General features: G+C 39.2%; 1 protein-coding gene across 7 annotated transcripts in view; it reads right to left on the bottom strand.

The window, feature by feature from the left end:
- MAST4 (microtubule associated serine/threonine kinase family member 4) overlaps positions 1 to 27,863 on the bottom strand; it is a 277,502-nt gene that overhangs the window by 150,107 nt on the left and 99,532 nt on the right. For 3 of the 7 annotated variants that reach the window (XM_064405477.1, XM_064405478.1, XM_064405481.1), the window contains one exon: positions 16,979 to 17,053. The exons of the other annotated variants lie outside the window; for them this stretch is intronic. In XM_064405477.1, the coding sequence (XP_064261547.1) occupies positions 16,979 to 17,053 (75 nt within the window). The remainder of the gene's footprint in view (positions 1 to 16,978; positions 17,054 to 27,863) is intronic. 7 annotated transcript variants of the gene reach the window in all.

Genomic DNA, 27,863 nt, shown 5'->3' with positions numbered 1-27,863 from the left:
CCTAATCTTGACCTCTTTATAAGATTAATATATCAAGTATTACACTAATCCATTCTAAATACCTTCTAAGCAAGACAGTGGCAGGTTATGCTTTTTATTTTATTGCTTCCAACTTCGCCAGCATTTGGTTATTTTGAATCACAGATCAGTGACGTCTGTGCAGAGACAGGTCAACCACAACAAATGACAAGTGGCAGTGTCTCACACCAAATGTGCATCTTCTGAGCTAAGTTTCTTTCTCTGGAAAAGCTGTCTTTTGTTTCTACGACAACTTGAAGTGTTTCCTGGTTCCAGGAATAGTAAGCCTTTGCCTCAGAAACAGTATTCTATTAACATCAGGGTGGAATTTTAGGACTATTTACCCTAAAAATTGCAGTTGAACACAGGATTAACCAATTTTCAAAAAGATGCTGAAAATACATTGAGGTCTTTCTTTGTCAATCAAGGTGTTTTCACCTGGATCTGATTTCTCTCAAAACAGGTGTAACTATAAAACTGTTCTTCCTTTCAGATGACCCAAGTTAATTTGTGTTTCCAACGCCTCCTTCTCAGCAGTCTGAGTTCTAGACTTGTCCAAGATGCAATTCTACATCCACTTTTCTCAGGAAAACTGTACCAATACCTTCTTCACTGGCAATGTAAGTCAAGATCACTAACTTTCCTTTTACACACTTGCTGCCAAGGAACCTGGCAGTATCCATGCCTTATAGTAAAGTCTGATGTTCTGCCTTTTAGCTGAAGGCTTACAGATTCTTTCCACTCCAGCCACCAGCTTACCAAGGTTTTTGCTTGTTTATTTTACAGTCTCACCAACTGAATCACAGATCATTCCTTTACAAGCATTTCCATGAACAAAAATTGCAATTCTGCACTGGAAAGCTCTGGAAGGTAGTTATCACTACTAAAGGAAGATTCCATTCACAGTTACCTTGTGACAGCAAAACACTCCTTGAGACAAAACACAATGCTTCTTAATTCTTCATCCTGCACATACTTAGTTGTGCATTTCAAAATTTAAAGATGTTATTCTGCATGATAACTTATTCCCCTCACATCCCCAAACTTCATGTTGCAAATTAGTAACACCACCACAGATTGTAATGGGAATATACTGTAGAAGTGAAGAGGCACTTAAGCTCTAACTTGGCCAGAAAAAGCCACGTTTTATCTAATTCAATATTATGTGTTCTATGTAATTCATTTTTATCTCCTTAGTTAACTTTCCCTGCTTTTGTTACAGGCACTGTTGACTGTATCCTTCAAAGCAGAAACATATCTTTGCATAAGTTCTGTGTTCTGAGATGTGATGTAAAAGCAATATTCAGGTGCTAGGCAAATTATCAATTTAAATGCAAATTAAATGGATCAAAAAGAATGCCGAAGTGGCTATATATAAAAACCATACAGCAAAAAGAAAGCAATCACTTTATCACATACAAGAGCAATCTGAATAATCTGTTTTCCTACAGATGAATCGGATACAACATTAAGATTTATAATAAACTAGACTCAACTAAATAAACAGCAGTTACATGTGTTTTGCTTTGCGTAGTATTCTAGAAATTCTCATATAGTATTAAAAATACTGATCCATATGGAAGATGAAACATTTTAGAAGGATTCCACGAGTTAACAGTAAGGATTTTCCTAGGAAATACACTATAGTCTGAAGACTCTTCAATTGCGGGACTGGTAATAACATTAGGAAATAAAAGAACTCTTGCCTTGTTAAATATTGTTTAGGGATACAATACAATAACACTCCCAACTAAATTTTAAAATAAATTAACAGAAAACAAAGAAAAACAATTACACTAGGTTTTTTTGTAGTTTTTTTTACAGAAGACAAAGAACTACAACAGTTTCTTTAGAGAAAGTAGCAAGAACCTGAAAAGAGAGTCAGTCACTCTAAGTAATTTCTAACATCTTTAAATGTTAGAAAGAGAGGGGGAAAAAAAGAAATTTAAAAAAAAAAACCACTAATTGAAATGGGCAGGGATTAAAAGAAAAGAAGAAAGTTAGTAAACAAATAAATAAATCAAAAGTGCTACAAGCATACCATTTATGGAAATAAAATTATAAAATTCATCAACACAGAAAATACGGCATGCCTAGTTTACCCTAATGGAGTCCATAATACTCAATGCTTCAGGGACATACCAAATTATCACAAAAAAAGCCCTACCAAACTGTATCAGTAACCTCCTGCCCAAATGAAAAGCAGGAATGCATTTAAAAATTATTCAAACTATGCTTAACAACATTATCTCTGCTGGATCTCATGTTCTCCATGAAAAGCAGCAGTGACAGAACACATCAACACCACTACCTTATGACAACAATGCAGCACATCTTATTTAAGAACAGCTACCACAATTAGTAAAAGATGAAAAACCCCTTTCAAATGGGAAGCACAAGCCTTTCGGAAAAGAGACTTTGCCAACATGAACTCTGTAAAAAAATCTCTGCATTCATTTTCTAGTGGTGTGATCTTTCCTTATTTCAAATAATTCACTTTAAAACATAGTAGAAAAATGTTATTTAAGAGATTGTTGCCCACTATGTTGCACTTTGACCTCAATTAAAAAAAACTACATAAATAACCATGTTTCTTTAAGAAAAAAATTGTGAAAACTCTGAATGAACTCTCCACCTCCAAGTATACAAAATCATTTCATCTTACACAGTGTTAGAAAATCTATGCTTCATTTTGACCTGCTGTCCTACAGTTTATTTCACCCCTTGGCAAAGTACATCACCACATGACTAATGGATGAAATGCATGGACTGCGAAGTGTTTGAAACACCAACACTCAACAGATTCCAGCTGCCAAGTTCACATGAATATTCCCATCAACAGAGTTTAAAAGTGTTACCATATATTAAGGGAAAAGGAGATGAAAAAAGAAAAAAAAGTCATACAAGACATAAATCCCAGCTACTGGTACAAGTGTTCACCTGAACAAGTATAAACAATTATATAGTTAACCAGAACAGGAAAACCCTAAATCTGTAGTTTAACTAAAGCCAGTGATTTCTCTAAGTTCTGTTTGAATCTGTAGGATCTTTAATCAAACAGAAAGCAGTGCTTTTTATATGGGCATACCTACAAAGGATTTTGCCTACAGTTTAAAAGCAAAAGAAAACAACACTACTACATCACACAGTGGCCAGCATGAACTTCTTGACAACATGGCTCCTAAAGGACCATCATGCCCACAAGAATCTGGATGCCTTCCTTTCCCCAGATGCAAATCATGTGTCGTATTATACAGTTCAGAAGCTGCTGCTGACTTTTGTTGAAATCAGTAACTAGATGCTAAAAGATGATAAAATGATTAAGCTTATTATGCCTTCAGCATAAGATACTTGCCTACACTCAAGCTTTGATTGCAACAGTTTTTGTTAGTCATTTTGCACCAGATAGAAGGGGAAAAAAAGGTCAAAATACATTTTTCTTTCTTCCAGGACTGACTAGCAGTAGGAAAACACAGGTCTTGCTCCACCCTAACATGTTTGCAATCATCAGGTGGAGGAGACCAAGTGAGAAGAGGAAAGTTCACTGGAACTGTTTTAAGCTCAGCAGAATTTAATCACAGAGTTTAGTCAAAGCACTAGTGTGCCCACAATGCCCACCCTCAGACCTGTAGACCTGAGCTCTGCAGCTGCTCTTCATACATAAGGGAAATACTTGGGGAAAACCAGAAATAAAGGGCACAAATAACTCACATTTTCACCCAGAAAAATCACATAGAGCAGCAATGACAAAACATTACATTTACACTTTCAAAAGATATCCCTATTGCAGGAAAAAGATACTTTACATTTGCTCTGCTTATGATACCAGATCTTCTGCCCCTTATGCAATTAAAAGCATCAAAATTAGAGATTATGCTTAGTGTTGACATTTTAATCAGTTTTTATAAATTCACATTTGATCAGTTCAACTGATCCCACACACCTTATTAGTAATATACTCCATTGATGTGAAAAAAAAGTTTTAAGTTCTCAAGCAAGGGGCTACATTGGAAAAAGTGAGACTGTCTGGAGACCAACTAGGTAAATTTTAATCCTGTTTCTGAAAACAGGTTAGTCATAATGCACACTTAATTTTTTCACTTCAAAACTCTAGTCACACATTTCTCCTAACATATGATTTTTCGACTTGTTCAATTTCAGCTGAAGCTTGGTTTCTTACAGAGCTTTGAATGCCCTGAAAAAATCTGGAGATCTTCTAAACCAGATTAATCTAAACATCGTTACTCATGTGCCTTTTCTACATGTCCTGCCTTGTCCTGCCTGTTTGCTACTGAACTGCAGAAGGCTATTGTCACTATTCCTCTTCCTGTATGGTAGGCAAGAGGACACCACCACCATGAACTGTTTCACACATATTCAATTACTAGTCAACACACACTCTAAAGCAAGAAAAATTTATTTCAACCACTTCAAAGATAATACAACAAAAATCCCATGATCCATATTGATATTACATTGCTCTCCCTGTTGATGTTATCCAGGTTCTCTAATTAGCTGCATTCTCAATTTTGAGTATCCACCACAGGAAGACATGAACAAATGTAATTTGTGAATTTCAATGCTCTTTTTAAATATTTATTTCCCTATCAGAAAGGGAACATAAACCTTATCAGACTGCTGTTTCTATTTTTATCTGAAAGCATTAAAATGTGTTCAACAACACACATATCTACTGTATCAATCTGTATCAATCTCAGGTCTAAAATCTCTGATGCAGAGAGGAAGCTGATGTCTAGCAGCAACCACCTGGAGGCACAACCCCAACTTCCTAATACTGACAATTTCACTGGAATAATCATTGATAAAACAATACTAATTACTAGGCTAGTGCTGTACCACTGTGTGTAACAATTTCTGAACTCTTGACATAAAGCACTTTCACCCTAGACAGTTTTCAGCTAAAATATGTAACTGGGATAATTCCTTTTCCACAATTTCTATCATTATCTGGACCCTCTGTGCTAGCAATAAAGTCAGGTATATTTTATAGTTTTTATTTGGACTACCAACACTCTAGATCAAATGAGATTAGGACCCAGATAGTCTTTTTGCTTCATTGTCATTTTATAGACAGTTTCATTCCCCTCCTTGTCCAATATGGCAAAATGATTGTTTCAAGTAAAACTACAGTAAATCACATCAGCAACTGTATTAAGTTTTGGAAGCATTACATTTCTTGAATTTCCTTTTACCTTTGATTGATAATCCTATTTACACCCGCTTAATAAGGTCTAACAGTATCAGTGAAGGTTACTCGAATTTGTATCTCTGTCTAATATCTTCATCTGCAAGTTTCTATCATGAAATATCTGCTAATTAATGGGAAGAACTTTCCAAAGGCACAGATTTCTTGTGTAACTAGAAAGACCCCCACAAAATGTAAAGATAAAAGAAGAATAGAAGATACACCTTCAGATTTGTATCTATTCAACATGAAACTAAAGCAAAGGAAAGCCAACAATAGTTTTTCTCTGCAATTCCTAGATGGTTTTAAATCAGAAGAGGACAAGTCAGTCCTAAAGTAAGTCTGCGAGAGGGAATAGTATAAACAATTTCTCCCAGTTCATATACTGATTTATATGATTAAACTTGCAGGCTAATATACCACCTTTCATCTTTTTCTGCAGTCACACCACCAAGATATTTGAGTCAGGGAAAGCACCAGTTTATCTTCCATGCTAATTTCATTAGTGAAGATAACAGAATCACAAAACAGTTAGAGTTGGATGGCCTCCAGAGATCATCTGGACCAGTCATCATTCCAGCTGCATTTTTAACATCTTCAGGACCTTCCTGGGCAGCCTCTTCCACTGTTCTGCTGTCGTCAATATAAAGAAGTCCTGCCTCATGTTGAGGTGAAACCGCTTGTGTCATTTCTCTTTGTCATGTCACTGTGCACCACTGAAAAGTCTGGCCCCATGCTCTCGGCACTCACCTTTCAGATATTTACATGTGTTGATGAGATCTTCTTTAGACTAAAGAGGCCCAGCTCTCTCTCAGTCTTTCCTCATAAGAGAGATGCTCCAGACCCCTCATCATCTTTGTGCCCCTTTGCTGGACGCTCTCCAGGAGCTCCTTGTCTCTCTGGTTCTGAGGAGCCCAGAACTGGACACAGCACTCCAGATGTGGCCTCAGCAGGGCCCAGAAGAAGGGGAGTGCCAGGGTCGGCTGTCACTTGTCTCTGCCCCAGCACGGGAAAAGGTGGATCTGGGCAGGCCGCGCTTTCGAAGAAGGAGTCTGGACTCTTGCTTTTAGGTCTTCAGTTGAGTTTACTGTTCCTTATCTACAAAGTTTTTCTGTCTGTCCAGCCGAGGTCTGATCAGCAAGACAGCCAAGGGCACTCTCTCCCGCCCACGGGGCGGTTGTCTTTTTTATAGTAAAAACTACGTATTAGATATTTACCTTCCATTTCCAATACTTTTCACCCTTGTTGGCAAGTGTACCTTCACTATGAACCAATCCACACATGCCAACATCATCCTGAACATGGATGCCAAGGAGAAGAAAGAAGAAGGACAGGGCACGCCCAAATCCCTCAATCTTGGGACTCCCAACCCCCATGTACAGGACTCAAAACCCCCCTGTACAAGGTTCCAAAATTTTTCCCTTCACCTTGTGATTGCTACTTCTATGCTACTTAAACTCTTGTGGCCTGTAATTCCTTATATAAGGTTGGCAATTGCTCCATGAATTAAGATCAAATTTCCAGGTGTCTTTGGCTTCCTGCCAGGGTCTCCGAGCCCCTGCCAGGGCTTTGAGACATCCACAGCATCCAGAGAGATGTCCTGGGTTCTGACAGGGGAGGATCAGCTCCCTTGACCTGCTGGCCACGCTCTTCCCAGTGCAGCCCAGGATCCCACTGGGCCTCCTGGCCACAGGGCTCACTGCTGGCTCATTGTCACCTTGTGATCCACCAAGACTCCCAGGTCCTTCTCTGCAGAGCTGCTCTTTAGTGGGGCAGCCCCAGGCTGTGCTGGTACTTGGGGTTATTCCTCCCCAGCTGCAGGACCCTGCACTCACCCTTGTTGAGCCTCATTAGGGTCTCTGTCCAACTCTCCAGCCCACCAAGGTCCAGCCCAAAGGCAGCAGAGCCTTCAGGTGTATCAGCCACTCCCCAGTTTGGATCTTCAGCCAGCCTGCTGAGGGTACCTTGGATCCCTTCATCCAGGCCAATAATAACCAAGTTGAGTGAGCCTGGACCCCCCATACTGATTCCTGAGGAACACCACTGACTGCAGGCCTCCGGCTGGATTCTGCTGCCCTGATCCTGACCCTCTGAGCTCTGCCATTCAGCCAGTCCTTGGTCCACCCCACTGTCCATTCACGTAAACCACGTTTCCTGTGCTTACCAGCAATAAGTAGGTAAAATAAGTACATGTATAGTGATGTACCTCAGTGCCCAGGAAGCTTATCAGATGACCTTGAATGTTATCACATGGCACATACAGGACATCCAAGGGATCAGACAGCATATATTTAGGAACTGCAGCTCTTGCACGGCCAACCTGATCTCCTCTCATGATCAGGTGACCTGCCTGGGGGGATGACAAAAATGTAGATGTAGTCTCCTTTCAGCAAAGTCTTTGGAGCTTCTGTTTCCTGAAGCATTCTTCTGGAGAAGCTGTCAGCCCACACCTTGGACAAGTGCACTCTTCACTGGGTTAAAAACCAGCTGTGTGGCTGGGCCCTGAGAGTGGTGATGAATGGTGCTGATATCTTAGGGGTCAGAAATAATGCTTCACTCAGGAGAGAGTTACATGGAATAAGAAGAGGGTTGTAGAACAGGTTTTGGCTTACCCCTGAAACAGGCCTCTCAGCCTCACAAGGAAGGACCCTGAACAAAGGACCACCTGGGCTTCTATACCCTGTGCAAGTCCGGGGCCCTTCTGCTGTTCTCTGTTGTCACCAGAGCCTCATGCACTTTGTAGTGCAAGGGACTGGTGCCAGTTCACAGCCTGTTGTCCCCACGCTCCAGGCAACTCGAGCTCAATCAGCAGCTGCACACTGAGACAACAGGGTAAAAGGCAATTTGGCAGGGGCGGGATTGTGACCTTCGACTCAGGGATAAAGAAACCCACTGACTCAAAAGAAGGGCAAGACTGAGCATGCACGCTAATCAGCTTGAGAATCAGGAAAATAATTCAACCAACAGAACATAGAATACTAATTAATACAAGAAGGAGATAACTTGTAGCCAGCATGCCTCTGTTCACTAAAATGGAGACTGTAAAATTTCAAGAATTGGTGTTAGCTTTGCAGATTTACCACACAGCTCTCATCTAAGCACAAATATGAAAGAAACAAATACCTCAGCTCCTCCTTGTGTGAGACTAACCTACTGCACATCAGCTGACAACAATTTTAGGGACAATGGTGCCACAACCAATTGGCAGACAGTCACTAGTAAGGTTCCCAAAGGCTCAGTACTAGACCCAATGCTGTTTAAATCTTTACTGATGATTTGGATGAGGGAACATACTGTACCCTCAGTATATTCATGGATAAGACTAACTTAAGTGGGAGTGCTGATCTGCTGGAGGGCAGGAAGGCTCTGCAGAGGGATCTGGACAGGCTGGATCATGGGCTGAGGCCAGTGGTGTGAGGTTCAGCAAGGCCCAGTGCTGGGTCCTGTCCTTGGGTCACAGCAACCCCAGGCAGTGCCACAGGCTGGGGCAGAGTGGCTGGAAAGGACCTGGGGGTGCTGCTGACAGTGGCTGAACATGAGCCAGGATGGGCCCAGGTGGCCAAGAAGGCCAATGGCATCCTGGCCTGGATCAGCCATGGTGTGGGCAGCAGGGCCAGGGCAGGGATTGTCCCCTGTACTGGGCACTGCTGAGGTTGCACCTTGAATCCTGTGTTGTTCTGAGCTCCTCAAGAAAGACATTGAGGTACTGGAGTATATCCAGGAAAGATCAACAAAGCTGGTGATAGAAAGCTGAGCATCTGCAGAGTGGGTCCTATGAGGAGCCACTGAGGGAGCTGGCATTGTTTGTCTTGGAGAAAAGGAGGCTCAGGGGTGACTTTATCAGCCTCCACAACTGCCTGGCAGGTGGGTGTAACCAAGTGGAGGTCAGCCCCTTCTCCTAGCCAACAAGAGACAGGATGAGAGGAAACAGCCTCAAGCTGCACCAGAGAAGGCTCGAGTTGGACATCAGGAAGAAATGGGTTGCTAAGGACTGGAACAGGATGCCCAGGGAGGTGGTGGAATCACCATCCTTGGAGGTGTTCACGAAATGACTGGACATAGCACTAGCTGGTCAGCAGGTCAAAGATTTGCATAGGATTAGAAAAGACTTAAAGGTCTTTTCTAAACTACATCATTCTGTGAGTAACATAGTTCTCTGTGGAAAAAATAAACCACCTGTCTTTTTGAAGACACAAACTTGATCTCAGTATGGTTGAAATACTTCCCATGTGGTTGTGACCCGACACTTCCCCAGCCCCACTTCTAGACAGACCTTTCAAAATCTAGTTCAATTGTACAATTTGGTACCACTTCACCCTTTTTTTTTGTGTCTGTACTATGCATTCCACATCTAAATGAGGTTGCATGCTGACTAATCTAACCATATTTTAAGACTGACTTTAAATTTCTGCAATGTTTTTTCGCATACATACTAGCATTTATTCTAGCCAAACTATTTATAATACTATTTCTGCCACAGCTACTTCTATTTTTAATCAGCTGGGAAGCATGCAAGCAATACTGAGATAGAGATCACACATCTGAAGTAACAGCTGAAAATATCTAATTATAACTTGGTATTGCCTTGTATAGAACTAAAGTTTTAGTAAGGAGAAAAGGGAGTACAGTGGCATTTTTTCCCCCGTTTGGTGTAGAATGTTACAAACCTATCTAGTGCAATGAATATTACACTACTGATACACTGACTTGGCCAGAGGAATAATTTTATAAGGAAGACAATTTTAACTTGCCAGGGAGGATCCATCCATAATATTTGACTGTAACGTATCTTCTGTTTCTATTTATACATCTACCAGACTCTATAACCTTTGGTAAACATAACTTTCTAGCAATCAATTGGCCATCAAATCAACCTTCTGTCAGCTGTTGCCACAGAACAGTACTAGGGAACAGTGTTTCATTCTCTGCACTCCCCTGCCTACTAGATGATTGCTTTTTTATATGAGCAGATCCTATGATGAACATATTACACTAATATTCTACTCTTACAATAAGACTCTCTGAATTGTGTTGATTTTATGGTAAAAAGCGGTAAAATTTTAGGAGCGTAGGTTTAAAACATACTTTAGGTGGAGCCTAAAAAGATATAACATAGCAGCTGATCCATCTAGATATTTATTATCAATAGCCATATGTAAATCATTATTTTTAATGAGACCTCTCAACTATTTAAGACCTTCAGTCTAGGTTTAACAGGCAGAGATATGGTTCTCAACAGCAAACTGTTTCTTTACAATTATAAATCATGAGCCACTAAGAGAAAACAATTGCAGGAAAATTTTAGCAGCTCAAAAAGTACAATAAATTACTGGTTTAAATTCAGAAATTACTTTATAAGCAAGCAAGTATCAGATTTTTTTAAAATTCTGCAGAAATTGTTCATTGTGAATTGAGGGAAGACTGCTTGGCTGGGTAATTAATTGATAGGGTACTCACACCAGAATGTGTGTAAAAGCAAACTATCTGTGCTGCAATGTCTTTTCACAATCACTTTGGAGTTTATTTAATTCATTCTTCTACAATGTTTTTTACCAAAACTAACAAAATTCTCAGTAACCATAATAATTTTTAGACAGATGTTCCTAATTTACACCTGCAGCCTAATCTGAATACAGCTTTATTTTTGCACTGAAACACAAAAAAAGCTTGAAAATTGTCTGAATGCTTTCCCTTGTAACTCTTTCTCAAGTCCACACTCCCATATCAAATTGTTTTTTAATCAACTGTTAACTTTCACAGCTTTATAAATGCATGCTTGATTTTGTCTTTCAGATTATTACTACTAGATCACTTTCTTTAACTTTGTCTACCTGTGTCCACATTTGTTACCCACAAAAGAAGCTCCAGCAAACAAATTAACCAGCAACCCTCTATATTAAGCTACTGTTTCAAGGCACCACCAGCTAATGTAAATGCATTAATGCAATGTAATACAGCAAAACATCTATATTGCTTCCATGTATATGTGAGAACCAATTCTATTTGTAGACCAAGCAGACAAGTCAGAAGAATCCCCAGTGTCTCAGCATCTTTTATACTTCACATTTTTTTAATGGTGTGACTACATCAGTGGACAAGGACAGGGTTACAGGTATCATTTATCTGCACTTCTCTAAGGCCTTTGACACAGTCCCCTACAACCCATCTCTCTAAAATGGAGACAGATGGATTTAATAGGTGCAGTGGGTGGACTGTTACGTGGATAAAGAATTGGCTGGGACAGTCGCATGCACAGGCAGTGAAAAATCCCAATGGACAGTGACAAGCAATGTCCCTCAGGGGTCCTTAAGCATTATTTAATATCATCCTTAATGACAAGACAAAGGAATCAAGTGAACCCTCAGCAAATTTGCAGATTACCACAAACTGAGTGGTGCAGTTGACATACCTGAAGAACAGGAAGCCGTCAAGACAGACCTGGACTGGCTGGAGAAGTGGGACCATGGGACCACTCATGAGTTTTAAGACGACCAAATGCAAGGTCCTGCACCTGAGGTGGAGCAAGTCCCAGTATGAAGCTTCAGGATGAACACAGTGAGAGCAGCTCTACTGAAAAGCACTTGGGGATGCTGGTGGCTGAGAGGCTGGACATGACCCAGCCATGGGCACTCATACCACAAAGCCAAATGTGTCCTGGGCTGCATCCAAAGCAGCGCGGCCAGCAGGGGCAGGGAAAGCATTCTGCCCCTCTGCTCTGCTCTGCTATTCCCACCTGGAATATTGTGTTCAGTTCTGAGGTCCTCAGTACAGTAAAAATACTCACTTGTTGAAATGAGTCCAGAGGAAGCCATCAAAATTATGAGAAGGATGGTGTACATCTCCTATGAAAAAAAGGCTGAGAGAATTGGGATTGTTCATCTTTGAGAACAGAAGATTTCAGGGTGACCTAACTGCAGTCACCGAGTACCTGAAGGGAGTCTAAAAATGACAGAGACACCTTTTTACAAGGGCATGTACTGAGAGGATAAAGATTAATGGTTTCAAACTGAAAGAGGGCAGGTTTAGATTGGATATTAGGAAAAAAAGCTTTTCCTATGAGGTACTGGAACAGGCTGGCCTGTAGAACCTGTAGATGTCCCATTGCTGGATATGTTCGAGGCCAAGCTGAATGGAGCTCTGGTCTAGCAGAAGATGTGCTTGCCTATGGCAGGATGATTGGAACTAGTGATCTCAAGGTCCTTTCCAATCCATACCATTCTATGACTGTGTAATTGTTTGAAGTTTAGCTTCCCCTGATTTGCATCAGATCAAGCATGAGCTCATAGCTGTCCAAGTTCACAGCAACATATCCTAACAACTCTACTCTCTTTTGACAGGACAGGCCAAGATCCTCTACCCTCAGGAAACATTAGTCTCACTAAGTCAATACAGCGTGTTCCTTGCTGCTTTGGGTCACCCAAATCACTGATCCAGAAATGGACTTCATCAGGGTCCAGGACAAGCAGACACAAGTGAATCACTGCAGTCAGCTGACCACAGATGAAAGATCTTCTGGGCAATTTGTAACTCAGAGTCCTCTGACTCACACAACATTGCTGCTGCTCTCATGAGACACACTGCCTTGCTTCCAAGTCTCCCAAATACAACCATTATCCTGTAACCATGAGGTTAGGAGGCAGATGCAGGAAACTCGGGACATGCAGAATCAAACGCCAGAACAAAGCCCAGCAGAATGTAGGCACAAAACCCATATTCCTTTACAAGTTTGTGATGGTCTTGCCACAAGCCCAAATAGCATCCCTGATACAGGCAACAGTCCTTGCAAGCTGTGCAGGCTGAGCTTCCACTACATCCTGCCACCTGGGCAAACAGCTGCTGCACAGGAAGGCAAAAGGAATAAAAAGGATCCCACCAGTCTTTACAGTGCCAAGATACAAAACAACATTTTCAAAGTAACAAGTTTGTTTGGTTTTAATTTTGTTCTTTATTTTTGGGGGGAATTGTGTGTGTGTGTGTGTAGTGTTGTTTTTTTGTTGTTTTTTTGTTTGTTTTTTTTTTTTTTACTAGGAGAGCTGAACTAACAAGCTTAAAGAAAAACGTGAGATTTGTTGATGGCAATTTGCCATATTTGATCTAAAATCGGGCAAAATAGTCCTTGGTTTGGCATAACAGGACCATGAGGCTTCCGTGCACCTGTACCTCCAGGAACAACTGGCAGCTCTTCCTGAGGCAACAAATGAGTGTGACTAAACAGCTGGAGAAGATCTGCCAGACTTGCCTCTCTACAGCTTCCTGCTCTGGAACTACCTACAAAAGTGACTCTCAGCCATATTCCTCTTGATCAGGAGAGCATCCTTGCTCCCCCATAGACAGACAAGGAGTATGCAGCTGAAGTCATTGGTAGGACTGGGAGATAGGCTGCACTGCTGTTGCCTTTTGAAATTACTGGAGTTCAACTTTCCCAGCTGAGTTACAACTTCTTGCAAGAAAGTCATGGGCTTTCTTCACCAGCTGCTTTGCAAATGGATTCCTAGAGGCAGAGTGCTTTCTGGTCAGGTTGTCACAGCAACAACTGGTAAGATCAATCTTGTCATACAACAGGAAAGATGGATTCTGATAACACTCCTACTGACTTGCAGCAATCTGCAGATGACTGACAGAAAACAGTTCTTGAAGTGCATAATGAATACAAAGGAAAGACACAGTTTGTCTCTCAGAAGCTCTATGCTAACAGCACTTCCCTACTTTACTTTCATAGTGATCTGAACAGTAAATACTGAGGATTTCACACTGCCTGAAGCACATCCTTGGAACAGAGATGAGCCTTTGAAGAATACCATATCTCCCCCTTTTGTTAATCAGTGCACTGATTAACAGTGCAATGGCCATACTTTGGCCAGCCAAATCTGTTCAAGGTTTCTCCTCCAAGCAGCACACAATCAGCTGCAGTACCTGCTTCGGGACAATTTGTCTTCCTTTCTTTTCTTGAGTAGTCTCAGCCCATAGAGTAATAACCCAGTACAGCCCCAACAGTCCTGAAAAAAGCTGTTGAAAATCACCTTTTCACACTTCTCATGTTCCAGGACATGTCCCATGTAGAGCAGCAAACTATGCCACCTTGCTCTATAATCACCAGCCAATATCCATACTCCAAAACTTTCTGGTGAGCTGCCAAGGCCAAATCCAAATTCTACATGCCATCAGCTGGGTCCACCTGAGCGGGGTCTGGCCACAGGTTAACATGACATCTCACAGACTTGAAACCCAGAGAAGTATTAGACATAAGTTATGTCACAAGAGGTTTAGACTGAGTATTAGGAGCAATTTCCCCACTGAAAGGATGGTCAAGCAGTGGAACAAGGCTCCCAGGGAAGTGTTCCAAAGATGTGTTGATAGAAGACCTGGGGACAAGGTTTAAGGGTGAATATGGTGCTGGGTTAACAACTGGACTTGATGACCTTTGAGGCCTTTTCCAACTTTGACAATTCTATGATTCCATGAGCCCAAAACACATTGTCCAAGCCCCTGCATGTGACCATCCACAAAAGAAGGAAGAAGGCATGCAGGAAGGATGAGGAAACAAACAGAAATTAATAGCTCAAATTACCTCAGCCAGGCCTGGGATGTACAGTACTTTCAGCTGTTGATTTCAAGAACACAGCAAGGGTGGTGGGTGAGAAGAAAAGCACATATACCTAGGACATGAAGCATTCACTGAGAAGTGTGTACCAGAGAAGAGGAAGAGAAGGCATGGCTGGCAGCACAGATGGGTAGAGGTGCCTGTTAGTTTTATAGCCTTGCCATGTCTAAGTACTGCCCACTCAGTGAAATGTTACCAAAGAACAGGACTCAGAAGACTACTATTCCAGATTTTCACCAGTCTCTTGCCTGGACAGTGAGGGAGAATATGTGAGTGACCTGCAGATGACAGAGAACTATGAACTTGCAGTTTTTCTCTTCTCTCCCACTGGCACTGAAGAAGTGTTTCATATTTACCTCCTCTCTTCTTCTCCCTTCCCTCCTCTTTCCTTTTTTCTCTTCTCCTTCCTTCTCTCTCAAGACATATTTTAATAAAAACACTAAACCAGAGCAATGTTCTTACTATGTGCTGAGAAGTTTTTTCTAAGCAGGTGGTCATGCTGAAACTGCTGGCAGTCATTGTAGGGGGAGAGGTGGAGCTGATGGGTCTGTGCTAACAGCCCCCCTCTGGATGCTGGGCTGGTGTCCAGCAGAGCTGAGCTGCTGACATGCTCCCAGTGCAGCAGGATGTTTTCCCAGCAGCAAGGAAACTAAAGGGCAATGGCTTAGGACTCTAGAAACACCAAGCAAGACCCTTTCTGGTCCTTCTGTCCCAAACAAAACAGAAGATCAAATACTGAGGTTACTTTTAGCTACCACACTGAAGGTTTCACAGCACACCTACCTTTGACAATGTATACTCAGACACACGATAGGGTACTAGGGCATGGTGAAAAAATGCAGGGAAACTAGGTAAGAGGAGGGAGCAAAACCTAGCACACTTATGTCCACAGAATTGTGCTTCAGTAGACATTTTCCTTTACACATTGAGGCTCTAGACATTGCAGAAATTACTTGATTCTAGTAAACAGTAATGCACACAGAAAGTGGCTTGTCAAGAGTATAGGCTGATACATGTGTGTGTGTGTGTGCATGTATATATACATGAAGAGAGAGAGAGAGAGAGAGAGATAGGTATAGAAATAGAAATAGATGATTTTGGGGAGTTTTTTTGGGTATGTGTTTGTGTTTGACTTACTTTTGCTTCTTTAAACCCCAAAATGTCCTTCCCCAGACCCCAAAAAGGATATCTTAGTATTGATAATGTTGCTACATGCTGAAAGAAATGTTGAAATGCAACATTACTAATAAGTAATGAATTAACACATATAAAAACAGAAGGAATCAGTATGACAACAGTACTTGGAATCCTAATTAAAATATAAGACAAAACATAGAACCAGGGCTTTTCTTTCCTAAGCAGGACTGCTATCACAGACCTACTTCAACCTGTATCAAAAGTTGTATGTAAATACTGCAATCAATTCTGCAGTATCTCAAAAAAATTGAAAAATGGAATTTCCAGGCAGTGGCAGTAATGGATGCACAGTTTCATATTTGCTAGAGTATCACAAAAAGTAGCACAAAATAAATACAGGTGAACACTGTTGCTCTAAAATGTCACTATAGTTTATTTTATTAAAAGTTAAATAGTAAAATCAACCTCAGTGAACCTATCATGTTATCTGAGTATATCTCTAAGAAGGTGGAAGAGCCTTATGAACTACCAAGTAAAGCTATTGCATCTGCTCATATCATCTTTTGATGCCAGTCTATTTTTTACACTGAAACTTTGTATTGCTTCATAGCACTTGATAATAGTGTTTGATTATTTTCCATATCCTTGCAAATTTTTTATTCAATGAAAGCCTTCTTGTTGTTTAAGAATGAGACAAATGAACTGCACATGGATTTACAAAAAAACTACACAAACTGATAAAAACGAAGTGGAACTTTTCATACAGTTTCTATTACACTTTGCAGATACAAATAAAATTTCCCCACAACTTTCTAAAGTTAAAAAAACAACTGCTGCACTTGAGTAGGAATTAATTCAGTGCTGAAGTTCACCTTTTAAGATAGTGATTGTATTATTTGCAGATGAGTAAGAATAACTAAATCCCCCACCAAGCACACAGAGCTTCTCTTTAGCAACAAATCCTCTGCTGACACAACATTCCATCTTAGAAATGGTCCTTCAATAAAGGCACTCACTTTTGTAGCTGATGGTTCCACTAGTCTCTGACGGTGGCGTGCTGAGCTGAAATGACTCTTCTGAGGCGTCCCTTCCTGACAGTGAATGAAGAAAGGAGGGGAAGAACAGAGGAAAGGAGGGCAATGGATTGTGGAGGGGATGGAATGGAAGATGTTGGAGAAGGGAAAGGGAGAGTATTTAACTGAACTGTATTTTTACTAACTTTGAAAAGCTTTATTACATCAATTTAAGTAATACCATTGTATAAATATCAGAAAGAAAGTGAAGCATTTGCTTTAAAAAGCAGCCTCTTAAGGCTTTTCTACACGTATTATTCACACACATTTAATGATGCTGTCTCTTATAAATCCACATATACATACATGTACACATGCCTACTTCACTTTCAGATACACACATTAAAGTTAAACATTCATTTCACTTTCCCAAAGTACATACATTATCTTACATTTTCTGTATCAGCTTATGCAGTTAAACATAAAAACCCCAATCCAACTGGATTTATGCTTCAACACAAACATCAAAATCTCCTCTAGCAAAATAAGATTTTTTTAGATTCATATTCTCCACCGAGACCTGCAATAATCACCTTAAATTCTAGAGACTTTTACCCTACAGAGATTAATGTCCTTGCCTGAGAAAACTGAGAAAGACCAGGTTCACACAGGTGAAAGGTAAGTATTTTCTCTTAGAAAACAAAACCTGAAAGAGCATTCATCTGAAAAATAACCTGAAACCTGACAGTCTTCGTTACATGTGCAATACAACAAGAGATTTTTCCAGGATATGAGATATTGGTTCCAAATCCTCTACCTGCTTAATATCCAAGAGACAGAAGTGCAACATTTAGTTTCTTCCCCAAGACACTTCAAATACACTGCGTCAACCTCTCCAGAAACTTTCCAATTTTGAAAGCCCCTCATTGCTGTTTTAAGTATGAACTCTACAGTCTGTTATTTCAGGTATGTGTCTGAAGGGGAGAAGATATGCATGAAGAGCCTGTTTCTAATCACAGAAATCAGAGGATGAAAATTTATGACTCATTTTTTCTTTCTTATTTTTTTCTTTCAGAACCAATACACAATTCTCCTAAGAGTCTTCCCTGGGAATAAAAAAGTCACAGTATTTTAAAAATATAAGACAGACCTGCTCCTATTTCTGAGAAGATATTCACAGGGTTTTTTAAATGAAGATACAATGTTACTCAAATATTTTTTAAGATCCCAAGACTTATTTTTCAAAAAGCGTTTTTATAATAGTAGTTTTTTACACCTCCTTAACAAAAAGGCTTTCACTTCTGGCATGACACCACACAGACAGAACCAGCCCTGTAACTCAAAAAGATACAGTGGAAATAATCAAATATTACAGCCACCATAGGAGGAAAACATCATAATTCACTAAACCCACAACAGTAGTAGTGCAAACCAGCTCTAATCAATAGAACCATCACTACAGAAAAAGTAGTTATCAACCACTTGCCTAAACACTTAGTTAGAATTGCAGAAGACTGTTCTGCTGATGACAATGTACTTTGGTAACATTCCATTAGATTACTGGTGTAATGGACTAAAATCAGCAGTAAGTACAATGGCTGGAAGGTAAAGAAGACCTTTACACTTCTTCTTTAACCATTTCTTTAAAAAATTCTCAATGCCCTTGTTATTATAATCTAACATCAAATTTTATATAATTACCAATGGATACTTGAAAAGGGTCTCCTTTCTGTCACAGTTTGGAAACAATGGTAGAGTCAGCTTAACCTGGACATTACCTAGCAAAAGTGTTGAACTTCAGAGGCCCTACCTTATCCCATATTATGGTTATTAGCTAATCTAACATGGGATGCTGTACTTAACTGAGAAACATGGAATTCTTCTTCCCTATTGACATTTTTATTCTTTCTTTATGGTCTCTCCGTCAGAATGCTTTCCAGAAGCAGTTGAGACCTGGCACAAACACAGTTAACACATAGGAAAAAACCCAATACAGCACCAATACCATTTCAGAAGCAAAAATGTGTACCTAAATTGATGTGATTACTCCTCTGAAAAAGGAAAGTCAGAGTTCAGACTGTTAAATGTTTATGTGGGCTGTGCCTTCAATCACACCAGCCAGTACAAGATCCTGAATCAGAATATATTAGCAGTTCACTTTTTAGCCCAAAACAGTCAGGGTAGACTTCATGCAATACCGTCCCATGTAGGGATGATCGTTTATCATCAAGATATGTGAAGGTTCAACTAAGATCAATAAGAGATTTTAAAAAGCTAGAAAGCAGCTATGGAAAAATTAAATATAGAGCATTTGAAGACATTAGAGACATTAGCCTGTATGCATACAGGTTTTGTATCATAATGTCATGTTCCTTAGTATTGCATTTCAGCTGATAAAAACAGAAGCCTTCTGCCAATGTCAGCAGTAGGTACTGTTCCATACATGATTGTCTAGTAAGGGCAGACAAACCAGAGTCAATGTCGCAGAGACACAGCAATCTTTAACTGGGGGGGGAACCAAAATAACGGTAACAACAACACAACAACAAAAAGCTACATGCTGAAAAGACTAAGCATTCAGAGTCACTGCAGTTATTACTAGTAAAGCACATACAGTGGATCCATGATACCCTTGAAGGATGAATGTCCTTTAGAGAGGAACCAGTCAGTTGCAATTATAAGTTGATATAATAAAACTACTGTCAGAAAATGAAATCCTTGCAAAAGCCAACATGATTCACATCAACAAGAACAGCTAAAGGAAAAACTGAAGGATCCTAAATAATTCTGTGGTAAGGTATTTTAGTATATTTTAGTTAGGTGACATGCAGAAAATTGGCATGGGAGCAGAATGAGACAGACACTTATTTCATTTAACAAGTGAGTAATCCAAGAAATAATCTTGTGGGAAACACACATCTTGGAGATCTTGGAGTAAGGAAAAAAAAAAAAAAAAAAAAAAAAAAAAAAAAAAAAAAAAAAAAAAAAAAAACCCACACACACAACACAGACGGGGGCAACAAGTATTGCACGTACTTTATTTCTGAAGTCACAGAAGCCTGAAAATAGCTGTGAGGAGAAAATATGCTTTTGGCTGAAGAGGCTGGTAGCTAATTCAGCTATGCATAGGCTTTAATAGTGATACCAAAAACAGTTTCCATTAAGAGCAGTTACCATTCACTGTGTGGCAGTTCCCATGAAAACCGCAGTATCAAGAGAAAAGCAAGAATAGCAAGTGACACAAGCATGTGGTCTTATCTGAAGAGATTTCTACGTCCAGACTGAAGTGGCCACAGACCTCTTTTTTTCCTCTCCATTTTTATTAGCTGCCAGACCAAGATCTGAAACAAGTGGCAAAAAATTCCACACAGAGAAGCTGAACTCACCAACAAACACCACAGCTGGTCTCTGACAGATCTGCAAGTATTTAGCACTGGAGTAAAAATAATTCACAGACACAACTCCATCCACATCAAGCTGGGCAAATCCTTATGCTGACAAGGGTATTTCATTGTTTTTACATTAATGAGTGTCATACTGAAGAATACTTCCTCACACACCCTCAAATGATCGTTCTAAACATGCTTCCTCCCCCAAGACTAGCCCTGGGCTATCTCAAGGTACATCTGCGCCCAAGTCCCATCAAGTCCCTGCCACATCTTTAAGTGTTTATATTATAGAGGTGACAGATACATAGAAGTGTCCTATAGAGATGACTGAGCATCTTGGCATTAGAGTTTAGCAATAGCCACAGCAAAACTTATAGCCAAGACCTGCTGTCATAGCTAAGACTGTATCTAAAATTTTTGTTACTTTTCTTTACATGGCAATCTACCTCCTATTGTATAGTGTCTCACACTAGACGCAGGTGTTCTATTCAATTATCCAAACACTACACTGTATATTTTTAACTGCTCTGAAGATTCCTGTTTTCTTTCTTTCTACTGCAATGTTGAAATGTTTAGGAGGGCTATGCAAATACAGCTGTGAGGGCACAGCAAAAATACAAGAAAGGACAAAGCAAATAAGAAAATTAGGAACAAAAATTATGTGTTAGAATGTGCTGTGTTTAGTCTGATTTTTCTATTTCTTTCTTTGTTGCCTCAAAGGGGCCAAGATTCCAGCAACAAAGAATGTCATTCAACATCTGATAACTCAATAGTTTCAGGATATAGCAAAGAAAGCAATAAATATTGTGGGATGACTACACAATCAAGTCATTTCACACTACTAAAACCTTCAACAGCAGCATTGCAACACTAATTTACCATATTACCCAATTATGTTTTTATTAATTATATGACACCATTCAGAAAGTCAGCATGCTGCATTACCATAGTATTTCTTCCTGTGCACAGCTTCCTGGCACTGGTTACCTGCTGAACAGATCTGTGAACAACACCAAGGCCATCTCTATCACATATCTGCTTGGTAAAAGCTACTGGTGATTAGACTGGGCTCATCCAGATATTACGACCATTTCATACTTAATCCTTGAAGTGTGTTAGTAGATAAAATTTTGACATCTCTGTTTTATTCTATTACAATCTATCTGTTATAAGGTTATGTCTTATCTCCTGTAAGGTCACCAGTAGCCTTGCAGTCTTGTACAAAAATTTTCTCTGTGTTTCAACTTACCAAAGAGAGAATGAAATGCTATTCCTGTTTCAGTAACATTAGACTAGGAAATAACATGAGCAATAACATGAGACTAGGAAAGAGGAAAAAAACAAAAGATCTAGGGAGACTCAAAAGGTAAATTATTCAAATTTTCAGTGCAGATTGGTTAATCAGCTTTTCATAATCAAGAAGAAGGGGAAAAGAGTAGTCTTTACAGGCACTGGGGGCCTTTTTCTCATAACGATTAATTCAACTTAGTAAAACAATTTGATACTTCATAAGAGATAGAGGTAGCAGGGATGTGCAGAGAGGGATGATGCCTCTCTGCCATGATACTGAAAATGCCATGATACTGAAAATTCGCCAACAGTTAAAGGTATATAGTGTGGAAAAGCTGAATTACTCAAGACGACATGCCAATAATGCAACAGATTGATGATGAAACTATGAGAATTGATTTAGGAAGAGACAGACCAACAGGTGTTCAGAAGCTTGGAACTTACCCTTCTGATAATATAGTATAATCCAAAAATAAAACCTTGCGTTGGTACAAGAGGTAACAAACAATGCAGTATAATCCAGAATCACGGTCTCCATGACTTCAAAGTATGCTGAATTCAAATTACTCATTTTTGTAAAACAGAGTAGCAGACAGTAGGCAAATAAGCATGCCAAGTGTGGGGGCCGGACCACGTTATAAATTGTAACACCCAGTCCTTTCCTCTCAGCTTTAGATTCAAGCAAGTGTGAAATGTTTTGGGATTTACCGGGGGGGGGGGGGGGGGGGGAGGGGTGAGTGGGCTTGGCTTTTAGCTACTAAGATGTTCATTTCTTGCTGATGTCCACTGCCCCAAAATTTGAATGTCAGTGTAATACTTAACTAGGCTCTGAGCCAATCTTTATAGGCTGTTCAGGAAAGATCTTTCTGCTTCAGAGGCATCTCACAGCAGAGAAAAAGCTTAGTTAAGTAAGAAAAATTTTGTACATAGTTATGGAATTTTAAAAACAGTCATAACTGTTTGTCAGTTATTTGACAAACAATGTCACATTATGGCACAACTGACAATCCTTACAGCCAAGGCAAGATATCATGTCAATAAAAAGCAGCACACATGTGCTGTTTCAATTCTGAACAGTAAGAAAGCAAACCCTTGAAAGCCATCTCCCAAACACAACACAAACCAAAGGCCAGGAATACATCTTGCAGCAATTAAAGAATCATCTCAGGTAAATTTCTGTATCCCATTCTCACAGCACAGCAACAAATGTTAAATTCTTAGTAACAAAAATGTGTAACTAACATGTTTGCTGAAACTGCTTGGCAGTCTAACACATCAGTGCACCATGCACTCTCCCAATTAGCACTCCCGGTTATGGCCCTACCCTCTTCTCCCGAACCACATCCAGCTCTATGCAGACAATCATTACAGCATTTAACAAAGAACATTGGGCCATTTTGAAGGAGAAAAGGGCAAGAACTAATTTTTGACAGGATCCTCACTGATTACTGCATTTCCTTAGTGGTACTAGAGAGAATACACATGAAAAATGGGTGCCTTTTTTCTAGAATAGCTCCTTTGCAGAAACTCATCCATTTAAAAGTGACTGAATCCTCCCCATGTATCTCCTGAGAGCCTGAGGACAGGAAAACACACTTCACAAACCTATAAGCCAAACCAGCATTACAGGATTCAGCATCAGAAGAGGTTAGTATTGATTTGTCAGATAGACTTCACATCAGAAAGAAATTATATTGAAATAATTGAAGGTGTCTTTAAGGTGAAACAGGCAGTCAAAAAGCATACACTACTACATTTTGCAGCAGTGCTAGAAAACTAACTGGAAGTTTCAGTTCTTCCTCTCAAAATAAAGGAATAGGCATAAAGTGCTGCAGAAACCATTAAAAGACATCAGCCCTAAGCAAACACAAATAAATACACAGGAACAGAAATGTAGAAAACAAAATGCATGCACAAAAAAAAGTGGTTGTTCTCTTGTTATTCTACTCTAAAATCCCTGAACACCATAAAAAAATCAGACAGCAAAATCAGTTCCAAAGTCTTATCACAAATGCTCAAAAATATTCAAGTCCTGAGCTGCAACCTCAATCAGATAAGACTAGCATTTTGCTGTGACCATAAGGAGAATGTAAGAAAGAATGCCAGAAGATAAAAAGGAGAAAAACAAAGTTGCCATTACCAGTCAGGCAAACTGCATGCAACATAAAACAAATTCCAACAACTCATGACAAAAATCTGTGCTGAAATATGAGCAGTAAAGCAATGCACAGTCCTAAGAGCAAGAAAGACAACTACTATTTGAGAAATTACACTGAAGCAACTTAACAGTCAGTCAAGATGCTGCTCCAGTCTAGCAGGCGCTAGTCTCTTCAGAAGATCACAGTCATATGCAGTAAGGTCTTTGCAGTTACCTCATACAAATACATTTGTTAAGGATTAAATCTCTTATCACAACCACAAAACAAAGCACATAAATGCAGTAATAGCCCCTACTCAAGTCATAAATGTGATATGCCCAACCTCAAATCTTCTCTGCTGCCAACCAACCTAAAAAAACTGTAGAATTTGGCTACACTGTCCTAAAAACAATTTTGAACTGTTGCCTCCAGACAGTAGCAAATACATGATGAAAGTGACAAATATGAAAATGCTCTTAATGCTTGAATGTTAAAGCCTTCTATTTATCATTATCAGTCTAATAATGCACCATACTTGACCACTACTTTGTTTACACCAAATAAACTGTGATACTCTTCAATGTTAAAACACAAATATACTACTCTGTCTTGAAGAACTGAAAGAGACCAGCACATGAATATAGAATCAGAGCAACATGAAATGTAGCTCTTACTCTCATCACAAACATTTGCTCTAATTTTTCATTTATATTATTCCTTCCTTATTGAACTTCTCGACATCTACTAAAATCTCAAAAAAATGAAGTAATTTAAAACTAAAAAGCTGGGTTCCCAAGGGGCACTGAAGTCCTAAAATCAATTTTCCACTCATAACCTAAATTTTCCAGCTGTGCTCATGAGTGTTGTATTCATAAAATGTAAGAGTTTGGGGAATACTTCCAGGTTCTTCTGCACACAAATTCTGACTGCTGAATTCCCCTAATGTATCTGCACAACATGGGTACATACCACTAGGCTTTTAAAGCAACTGAAATGGTATTCATTTAGCAGCATTTTTAAAGCAAAGTGGTAAAGCACCTTAAAAAACTCTTTTCACATCAAAAGAACTCAGAAAGCAAGCACACACTTCATACACTTACTACATTTTCCTTTTCCACATAGTAAGTTACACTAAGGGACAGGAGAGGAATCTACATTAGCTGAAAAACAGCTTCAGATATGTTTCTGCATTTGATATAACATGATTTATCTGTAGAAAATACCAAAAACATTCAAATACACAAAACACATGCAGAAACATGCACACTTCAAGCTGTAGCTTTTTAGGACTAAAATACTATCAGAAGACATGATACTATCTCCACAAAACATATCAATGTACTTCAGTCAATTCTACAGGGCAGATATTCTGAACTATTTCCAGGTTCCAGACAGCTGAAAGTGAAATTCAGAAAAACATGTATTGATTCAAAACAGTAATTACCAGTTACCACAAGCCCACCTTCTAACCACGGACCATCTATTTGTTTAATTAGATTGTAAGTTTGATTACTAAAACATTTTCTTCAGATTTGATCACTTGCAACATTTTTTTTTACAGCACCCAGACAAGGATGGAAATTTTTACATTGTGCTGCTAAAACTGGATCTCCTATTTCTGATAGTAAAGCTTAAAAAAATCATCCATATTGTATTATTTTTCAATGCACATGTTCTTTGCTTTGAAATAATGTCTGGGTTGGGAAGGATAACCAGATGTCATAGAAGTGTTACTTAACATCCTTATGAAACTAAGCCAAGCATATATACACAAAACAAAGGATTTTTAAAAAGGACAAAGTACTCCAAATAAAACATGCACTGTAAAAACCTGGAATTTAGCTGCTAGTCTCTGAAGAGCTTGTTTTTTACCAAGGGCACAGACAGTGAGTGCAAGTATCCTTTTTGTCTCTAATCCCAGCTGCTATATGCCACTGAGAAGCACTAAACTTTAGACTTAAAATCAAGGGGTACTTGAATGAAGGGGCACAGGGATACCAAGAGAAACACAAGTTACAAACTGAGACAAAGTAATTAAATAAGATTACAGAAAGCATGACTTGCTGACAGAAGATGATGTTCTGATTTGCACTGGATGAAGCAAGGATCCTACAGAGAATATGATTAGCATTGAAGAAGTTAGTGCTACATGTATAGGGGAAAAAGTAAAGCCAAGACAATAAGATCAAAAACAATTATGAAATTGTGGTATTGAGTGTTCTGCTTTGAAATCACAGCAGTAGCTTATGGATTTTTATGAAATTTTAATGTTCAAATTAATAACTGGTACTTTACAAGCAATTTGAAGCAAGTATTGCCTCAATCTAATAGAAGGAATTAATAGCATCTCAAAGCCTGTGGGCAATTTTGAGAAAACCGCTAATTTAACAAATCTAAAACTTTTGACTTTTAAAACAAATATAGTTTATCAGTTGGTTAAAGCAAATCTAAAATCATTATGTGAAATATGGCACATGAACCATCATCACAATCAAAACTGCATCAAATTCAGAGGATGCATCAAAAAAAAATGAAAAGAAAATACAGACAATTACTAGTTTCATTAGTTGTGGCAAAATAAGTAAAACCATTTGTCAAACCAAGGACATTTCATGGAACTTTATAAAACAAAATCCTGTTTCAATAAGCTACTGTCCTTCATGCAGCTATTATTCCTACTGTTACCAACAAAACAGGCCATGAAAAAAATAAATGTAAAAAAACCTACACAAGTAGATTTTGGAGATAAGCCAAGCGACTCAGAAATAGGAGCTAACAAGTACACAGAGGATACCAAAGCTGCTTGATTTTATGACCCTTAGAATACAACTGAGATCAGTTCAAATCATTACAGACTCTACCACTGAGCTCACCAAAGGATATGACACAAAGAAATGTTAACTTTATGTTCCGCCTTCTAAACCTAATACAAAACAGTCAGTCAGCTTTGTGACATATTGCAGACTTAATCAAGAAATGTTGCTACTATTATCAGAAGGCATTAGGAAGAAGTGTGATATGGGCTACAGGCACCAAGTTTGGCCCCACACCAAATATTTTAGCTCCAAATGCAGCATGGTTCTCTCTTTTCTTTTTTTGATATTGGAGTCTGAAATAAAGTGAGCACAATACACAGAAAAGCAAAGACTGGGGGTGGGGGATGTAATCTGAAAGATTAAACCTTCCAGAAAAGCTTTCACAGCTCAAATAATAGCAAAGTGTTTTAGAGGACCTGACAAACATGTAACAATGCATGTATGTCTGGAAAGCAGAGGTGAATAAACTGATCAAGAGATTGTACACTCTATTAGGCCTGCAGAAGTGACAGCTAAGGAGAGGAAATATGTTCTTTATCTCAGCATCTCTTCTCTCAGAAGGCTGGTCTTTTGCTTTCTAACAGCAGATATCACTGCCTATCACTATTTAAGCTAAGAAACCATGGATTCTAACTTTAGGTATCTATTTAGTACCTAAGATGCCCTGTTTTCTATAATAGTGTATAGAATGACTCAAAAATAAATATGGCTCTATCCAGAAAAAAAAAATTACCAAGGTTATACAAAATTTAGGGTTTTTTTTTTCACATTTTACATCTGTGTATGTTGCTCATGCAATGCATTCATAAAATGAAAGAGCAAGTGTCACAATTTAAATAGTTTTGAGTAGCTCAATTACTCCAAAATGTTTGAGGTTTTAGTAAATATAGAGAACTTTAGTTTGCAAGTGTGGCCCCTTTCAGGCAGGTCTGGGCACTACTACTAAGCAGAGCACAGACACACAGCTATTCCCATACAACACCAGAAGCGTTATATCTGTCTGCTTCTTAACTGATTAGTCTGAATCCACTGCAAATTGCCATTTTTTTCTGTTGTTTGTTTTTTAGGTTTTTTTTAAATCCTTCTCTGGTTCCACACCCTCCACAAACTTTTTCTTCCATACACACTGAGAGATACATCAGACCTGATTCACAATTACACAACTGCTCTTTGATACTGTAGAACCATTTCCACTAATACAGAAACACAGCAGAAGCAATGGATAAGATCTCTTGCCTAGAGAAGAACACTTGAC

The sequence above is a fragment of the Passer domesticus genome, chromosome Z (assembly GCF_036417665.1).
Source record: "Passer domesticus isolate bPasDom1 chromosome Z, bPasDom1.hap1, whole genome shotgun sequence".
Classification (NCBI taxonomy): Eukaryota; Metazoa; Chordata; class Aves; order Passeriformes; family Passeridae; genus Passer; species Passer domesticus.
This window is presented reverse-complemented; position numbering and strand designations above follow the sequence as displayed.